The sequence below is a fragment of the Aristolochia californica genome, unplaced genomic scaffold (assembly GCF_029961685.1).
Source record: "Aristolochia californica isolate CCGP_79_NKW_82.1479 unplaced genomic scaffold, dmAriCali1.0.hap1 SCAF_6, whole genome shotgun sequence".
NCBI lineage: Eukaryota > Viridiplantae > Streptophyta > Magnoliopsida > Piperales > Aristolochiaceae > Aristolochia > Aristolochia californica.
Window position 1 is genome coordinate 39,534,875 of NW_027182257.1, and position 8,467 is coordinate 39,543,341.

The window sequence follows — 8,467 nt, forward strand, 5'->3', positions numbered from 1 at the left end:
AATTCTTACTCTGATGTCATATTAGATTCTAGGGTTTAATCCATTGTAAATGCTAGTGATAAGGGAGAAGAGAGAAGAAAAAAAAGAAGAAGAAGAAGATGAAGATGAAGATGAAGAAGAAGAGAGTGTGTGTGTGTGTGTGTGTGTGTGTGTGTGTGTGTGTGTGAGAGAGAGAGAGAGAGAGAGAGAGAGAGAGAGAGAACATAATACAAAACTACCCTTACCAACTCAAAAGGGGAAAAATAATATAACATAAACTTGATAAGATGATATTTTTTCAAAACATAAACTTGATAAGATGATATTTTTTCAAAAAAATTATCAACAATAATTGCTTTTAATCCTTTTTGTTCTTGGTCATTCAAGCTCTCAGACTGATCATTTTCAATCCCATCTTCAATTTTCTTATTTATTTATTTATTTAAGGGGGACAAGTATTAAATCCAATATCAAAATGATTGCACGGACAAACGCAAGAGCCGACTTCCTCCACATATATTATATCTGTCATTTGCAGGAAGAGAGCGTCACTTTCAGTGAGCTTTACCTAAACGTGGTAATGGTGCTTGTTTGTCAGGCTTTGCACTGTCGATCGGTTGTTGAAATGATCCTGTTTTTTCTTTTTTCTTTACAAACACGCCTGATTTGGCCACTGCTTCTCTGCCCTCCTCACTTTCCTCGTTTTATTCTTCTCCTTGCAGATAAGTAATGGAGGATATCATCTCTCCCTGCTCTTCCCCGTTCCTTCCTGCTTTCTCGGTTTCCCAGGAGAGCCCGGGAAATCATAAGGAGACGCTTCAACTTCTACTCCAGAGCCGACCTGAATGGTGGGTGTATGCAATCTTCTGGCAGAGCTCCCGCGATGCTAACGGCCGAGTAGTTTTGGGATGGGGAGACGGGCATTTCAGAGGGAACGCCTCCACTTCCCCCCAGAACCAGCAGAAAGTGGACCTCGACATGGAAAAGAAGAGGCTAATGAAGAAGGGTTTTCAGATTTTTATCGGTGACGTGCCGGAGAAGGAGGGTACTGGTAATGGCGAAGGTGACATAACGGACGCCGAATGGTATTACATCGTCTCCCTGACGAGATCGTTCTCCGCCGGGGATGGAGCTCCCGGCAGGGCTTTTACTTCCGGTGTTCAGATCTGGTTGTCTGGGGGTTTGCAGATGCAGCTGTATGACTGCGAGAGGACGAAAGAAGCCAGTTCCCACGGGATACAGACGATGGTCTGCATTCCTATGATTAATGGTGTCCTCGAGCTGGGCTCCTCCGATGTAATATACGAGAACCTGGGCCTCATCCAACATGCGAAGTCCCTCTTCACATCCACTCCCTTGTCCCTCGCCAAACCACCCAATTCCGGTAGGCTTCTGGAACGCAATATTTCACTCTCGTTCGCAGATATTGGAATAATCGCCGACGTCGAGGAAATAGCTGGGATGGAGACGAAGGAGGAGAAGCAACAACAAGTAAAGATGCAGAGAGAAGGCACGACGTATCAGCTCTCGTCCGTCGACTCGGAGCACTCGGACTCCGACAGCGTGGAGAAGAAGAAAACGAAGAAGCGAGGACGAAAGCCCGGCAGTGGTCGAGAAGTCCCGATCAACCACGTGGAGGCGGAGAGGCAACGTCGCGAGAAGCTGAACCATCGCTTCTACGCTCTCCGGTCGGTCGTGCCCAACGTGTCGAGGATGGACAAAGCATCCCTGCTAGCGGACGCCGTCTCCTACATCAAGGAGCTCAAAGGGAAGGTGGAAGACCTGGAAGCCAAGTTGCAGAAAGGGCGGAAGACCAGCGTCAAGAACGAGAGGGTGGAAATCGCTGAGCCGGTGGGAGATGGGGCCCCAGGAAGAGAACTGGATCGATCCGGGATCGAACTGGAGGTGAAGGTCATCGGGACAGATGCCATGATAAGGGTCCAATCTAAGAACGTGGGTCATCCACCGGCGAAAGTGATGAGCACTCTGCGAGATCTGGAGCTCGAAGTCCACCATGCGAGTGTCTCCACTGTTAACGAACTCATGTTACAAGACATAGTCGTCAGAATCCCTTTCGATGAGATGCTGTGCGAAGAAAGCTTGAAAACTGCTCTCTTCCGAAAAATGAACACCTACTGATCAATCTGCTAATGGTTAATTGCAGTATCTTCTCTTTCCTTCGTCTTGTCAAAACATTTCGACGCCAGACCTCGATTCTCTGCTCTCCTGAAAAAATCCTCTGGCCCACAAAAAATCGGTTTGTCTGATCTATCGGAAGCAAGAAATCCTAGGATTCGTAAATGGGAAATTGTCCAGAAGTTTCCCAAAATAAAAAGACATTAACACTGTGCTCGGCTGAAAAATGATAACTATGCGATGCTGTTTGTGTTTCCATCAAGATCCAACATGTCGGATTTTAACCCGACTGCTTTATCTATTTCTGCTTTTCTTACTATATATAGCTTCTGTTGATATTTAACGAGAGAAAAAGGACGGCCTACTCTGATCAGTACTCGAGAAATGGAGAGAATCCGTCGATTAATAATCAGAAAAAGACTCATTGTCGGTAGAGGTTGATTTCTTGGGAGTTGGGCTCAATCTGTAAATATTTTTTAGTAGTTCACAAGCCAATATGAATTTTTAATCCACTCTCCAAAGGTCCAATTACAACAAAATGTCCGACACTAGAGGGGAAGGAGGGATAGGTTTATGACAATTTTCTCACAACTTATAAACTTTAACACAAATACATCCACTAACACCAACATTTTCATAGTGGTTAATAATCTCTATTTTAGATTGTTACTCTACCATATAGAATATAGGAATGAAGAATAATATTGTCGTAATTATTATTGATCAGGTGTAATCGATTTATAGAATTACACAGAGAGATTGTAGGTGATTAAGACTCTACAATTTGAGTCTATATCTAATTCAAACACTAGTTATCTTTATCTCTATCATTATATTTATCTCTATATCTATCAACTCTTACCATAGAATTAAAAATTCTATTCCACTCCAAATGAAACTTATAACAAAAAACCAATACGGTTCAAATTTACAACACCTACCCAAGATATACAGTGACTTACGTTCAATAGCACTAGGTGCAACCACCTAGTACGAAAAAAGAGATTCTTATAAATTTGTCAATTTGAGATAAGACTGAACTCAATGCAAGGGATACTTGTTTATCAATTAAGTAGAATTGTCTCTCAATTAGACAGATATAACAATCAACACAAAAGAAAATTTTACAGCTTATTCCAAGGTGAAAAAAATATATTAGTAGCTCTAAAATATGACATAAAGTGAAAAACAAATAAAGCTGACAGAAAAGAAGTTTTGAATTTAAAAAAATAGCTCAAGAAATAAATATGATTAAAACTTCTCTCTTGAAAAGTATGTAACAGATATGAAAGTAACTTTAGTAATACTTAGCTATTGAGACTAAAACCCAAAAAACATCACCTTCTTGGATTTAAAAATCAAAGAAATTTTGGAGACACTTGAAAGAGCTTGAGAATCTTGGAGTTTCGTGTAGGTAGCTTAGTTGATTTGGTTAAATAAGACTTGGGTATCTATAAAAGAAAATTCAAGTTTGAAAAACTAACCCCGATGAAATTTTAGGCATATTCTAATCCTTGACAAAATTTAGTGAAAAATATTCATAAAAATCTATTTGAGCTACTGAACAAGTTAGTATGTCACTCACATAATTTGGAGAAATTCAGCCAAAGTTATGGACTCAATTTTTTTTAAAATTTCCCTATTTACAGCCTGAGATCGAATCCTTCATTTTGGGGTCAAATTCTTTATACTCCAACGAATCCTTTTAGGGTCAAACACTCTCTCTAACTCAAATCCCATGCCTTTTTGTCTCCTATAGGGGTTGACTCATTCTCATAGGGGTCAAATTTTCTGTCTACCATCTTCAATTTGGGTCAAATCCTCTTAAATGTAGTTGACTCATAGACACTAATTTTTCTTATAGGGGTCAACTGCTTAATTAATTCAAACTTAATGTATCTCAGGTTTGTCTCCTTGAACTTTGCCTCCTACTTTATGGGGTCGACTCTTGTTAACACCAGCCTTCTTCTAGCTCAACTTCATGTTTCTATGTTGGCCCCATATAAATGTGCTCTAGTGCGTATACATGTTCTTGACTCCTTATGTAAGTGTTCAAGTCATTTCCTTTCCGGTTTTTATTTGTAACAACATTTCAAATTCTTTTTCTTGCCTTTTAAAGTTGTGCCCAATGTTGACGAGAGGTTAACTCCCTTATTTCTTTTGATGATAACAATACTTAATAGAGTTGATAATTTGCAAACTAAGTATTTCAAATACTTTACCTTCAAGAGACATACATCTCAAGGTCTATAGCTTCAAAATGAGCAAGCCTACTCAAGACCTCAACCATCATTGCAAGACAACTCTTGAAGAAGCACCCTTGAAGAAGAAGAAAATGTGAAGACTAGAGTTTAGGAGTCATTGATATATATAAGAGTCTCAGACACTATGTAAGAGAGCATTTCAAACTACTTCTCTTGAGGTAGAATACTAAACATGAAGTGTTATGGCATACATTACGTGCACACATGTTTTGAATCATCATAAATATCTTTTCAAACATGTTAGAACACTTAGATTTAGTCATTCCCATGCTTTGCCAATCAACTTAGGAAAATAGGCACTATAATGATCCATTATCCAAAAGTGCATAGGTTAAGCTTATAAACCTTGATTAATCAACCTAAGTCGATTGATCGATCATCCAGAATATGGAAATTTCATGCTATAAAGGATGATAGATTATTCCATTTGGATTGATCAATCAATACTATCCAAGCAAACAAAAATTGCATGGAATAATCGATCACTCCACACAATTGATTGATCAGACAGAATCTTGCCAGTCAGGGGCATAAAGCATGATTAATCATACATGCATTGCACTGCCAAAGGAACTCTGACTGATCAATCATCCCCTAGTAATGATCAATCAACTTAAATGTTTAGGACCAATGGTAACTCATCGATCGATCAGTCCATGATCAATACGCAAAATCTTGACAGAAAAACAAAAAGCCTTTATGATTTGTTGGAAGATATGATGTAATTAGGGTGGCATTGATGTAATTAATTTATATTTCTAGGTGAAGGGCAAAATTATAATATTGTATTTTTATTTATTTATATGAGCTTCAGGGGGAGGGTTTGAACACAAGTCCGTTACCCCATTCTTCCTTTTGTTTTCTCCCTAGTGCGCCTTTTCTTCTTTCTCCATGGTGTAATCCATAGAGTCTTGAAAATCAATATGGTATCAGAGCAATGATTTTCAAGGCTTATAGCTATGGGTTTTTAGAATTTCAAACTTGTTTTTTGCTCAATGGATAATCAATTTGTTGGTGGTATCTTGTTGGTTTATGACATTAGCTTATTTTTTGTTTTTTATGGTTGCTACATTGCTACTGATCGTACCTTGTCGTTAATCATTCTTTGTTGTCATTGATTCCTTCCTACTAATGGTATCTACATGGGATATTCCAGTTTTTTTGCCTACTTTGTTGTTCTTCTACTGCTTCTAGTTCTATCCAGACAACATCAATCACGGAGAGATTTCTTGAAGTGTGGGAGGAGATTCATATTATAGACCGATTGATCGAGATCGAGCACAATATATTAAGGTTGAAAGGAAAAAATGAAGGACACCATTCTCTGTTAAGTATTTGATTATCATTTTTAAGGGTAGAAGGTGAGAAGGTAATTAGGAGATTTGCATGTAAAATTTCTTATCTTATCATCATACACGCAGTTGTAAGCCGAAGGGCAAGCTAACTTGAACACAATCGAGTACTTGTTGGACTTTCATGTCGTTGGACCATCGAACGCTCCTTTGTAGCAATACTTGTCGGTGATAAACGCTTGAACAATACTTTATATGGATATTTATATTGCAAAAAAGATATTTTAAAGTTTATTTTCTACTTTATCAAACAAACTCCCAATTTGAGTTTTCTAGAGGAAGATATCAATTTTGCAAGGGTCAATGGTCATGCTGGCCAAAGAAACAAGAGTACACAGTTCAGCCAGATTAAAGAATTTGAAATCTATCAAATTCTTTCTCACAAACGATGTATATTTTATGAAAAAAGTTATACTTGGATGAAATATATTGAAGTCTAATTTTAGAACAAGAAAATTTCATGTCAATATGAACTACATTTAAGGAGATATTCACACTGTAGTCGGTAAGGGTCAAGTTACAAAACAAAGAAAATCAAGTGGTCATAAATGATTCAAGAACAAATCTTTTTATGTCAAATTAGGTATCGATCTAAACGTCTTTGATTCTAAGCTATACTTTTTGGAGATATCGATATGAAAAGTACCAAAGGTCAGTTTAGATGAAAATCTCTCATTTTTCTATTTTCTCTCCCATTATCTCTCCATGCATTGAAGTGAATTGAGTTTCCTTTTCTCCTAAAATCCGAGTTTTTGGGCCAAATTTCTTTTCTGATTAGAACTTTTTGGTTAGACTTAATCACTCCATGATGTGCTCATTCAAGGTATGTAATATCTTGCTTCAATGTTGTTTTCAAGTTTTGCGTTTTTGTTACTTGGTCGTGTTTCTTTCGCATAGTTAACTCCGAAAAATTGTGGTTATGCCAAGAAAGTTATACTTGGTAAAGTTTATTAAGTTCTACCGCTATAATCTCCCCTAGTTTTCAAAAACAAATGTCACTTTGACAATATGAGTGTTGCATAGTCGCCTCGCCTCCTTCTAGTTAAAGTTATTTTCCTCTAGTATTTCTTTAGTTTATCATCTTATGTTTTATTACCTCAAAGTAATGCCTAAACCCACTACCTAAAAAGTATAGGAGTATGCCCAACATCCAACTTGAGTCAAGTCTTTTATTCTTCACCCAAGAAATTATTTGAGTTTGAATTGTCCTTAAAAGTATTCTTCACCCAAGAGGTGATTTGAGTTTGAACTACCCTTAAAAGTAAGTAGTCTATTTGTTAAGCCCTAAAGTTTGACAATTTTTTCGCCTTTAAAATTAAACGAAATGTGTTTTAGACTATGACCGTTTTGACTGGTATATAGAGTTTTGTCGTATGGCTAGAATTGATTTTCTTCTCCCACATTGTGTTTTGTCCAAGTTGGGTCTCTATGTCCTTTTTATCCCCAGCTTGAGGGGGAAAAGAATAAGAAGTACAAGAAAGAGGTATTTTGTTCCACATGTTGTGGTAATTTTTATATGACCAAAATATTTAAGAAATAAGGAGCATAAAAGTTGAAGTTTTTGCATTTATGATGATTTTTTTCAGGAAAAGAAAATTGAAAACCAATAATCCTTTTTATTACTAATTGTAGTTATAAACTCCAGCTTAAGGGGGAGAGTTGAAGAGCAAGTATCGAAGAGTCACACATGACTCTCACAATAAGAAGTCTCACTGAGCCAGAATTAATATGGTGGAGTCTAAGAAGAGTCTCATGGAAGGAAGTCTCATGAAAGAGTCCAGTTAAATGTGTTTTAGTTATGTCAGTCTTCTATTTATGTTTACTTGTTCAATTGTTCTATGACTTATCTTTTAATGTTCAAATTTGGGTGTAACTGTGATAAGGGTAATTTAATTGTAATCGGATTCTACTTGTTTCCTTTGTTATAAATAGAGGCTCATTGTGCTCAAATTATAACAAGTTAGTGAAATATTTCTATTTTCCAGAAATTCAACAGTCGATTTCAACTGTTAGTTGGGAAGTTGATCTATCTCACAATCACAAGATCAATATTTCCTATTCAGTCAATGTTATCGAACGATATATGCATCAACCACAAGAATCACATTGGGAAGCGTTAGAAAGAATCCTTCAATATCTCAAAAGTCTAGGTCAAGGGTTGTTATGTAAATGTCATGATCATATAGAAATCGAAGGTTTTGCTGATGCTGACTAAGTTGGGTCTCATGATGACGGAAAATACACCTTTGGTTACTACACAACTATTAGGAGCAATCTAGTCACCTAGAGGAGCAAAAAAAAAAAAACAAAATGTAGTGGCTAGATCGAGTGTGGAAGTGGAATATCGAGCTATGGCACTTGCAGTAAGTGAATTATTATGGTTAAAGCCATTTATGAGTGAGCTTAGGTTCCGGATAACCAAGCCTATACAACATCATGTGACAATCAAGCAATTATCCATATTATGACTAATCTAGTTTTTCATGAAAGAACCAAACACATTCAAACAGACTGTCATTTCATACAAGAAAAACTTCAACCCAGAATCATATCAATGCAGTATATCCCTTTAAAGAATCAATTGGCGAACATCTTCACAAAGGCTATTACTTCAAAGTCTCTAACAAATATCTATTCCAATATGAGAATATTTGATGTTTTCTCCCCAATTTGAAGGGAAGTGTTGAAGTACTTTGAATGGTATTCTATGTAATTATGTGATTGAGTAGCATAAAT

At 37.0% G+C, this 8,467-nt stretch overlaps 1 protein-coding gene across 1 annotated transcript; it reads left to right on the forward strand.

Annotated features, from left to right (window-relative positions):
* Window positions 1-653: 653 nt before the first annotated feature.
* LOC137934375 (transcription factor MYC2-like) lies at window positions 654-2,439 on the forward strand. The gene has a single exon (XM_068778663.1). The coding sequence runs from the start codon at window positions 709-711 to the stop codon at window positions 2,116-2,118; it is 1,410 nt and encodes a 469-aa protein (XP_068634764.1). The 5' UTR covers window positions 654-708; the 3' UTR covers window positions 2,119-2,439.
* The last annotated feature ends 6,028 nt before the right edge of the window (window positions 2,440-8,467 follow it).

Excerpts from the sequence above, each read along its gene's own strand:
- LOC137934375 (XM_068778663.1), top strand. The coding sequence starts at position 709 with ATGGAGGATATCATCTCTCCCTGCTCTTCCCCGTTCCTTCCTGCTTTC.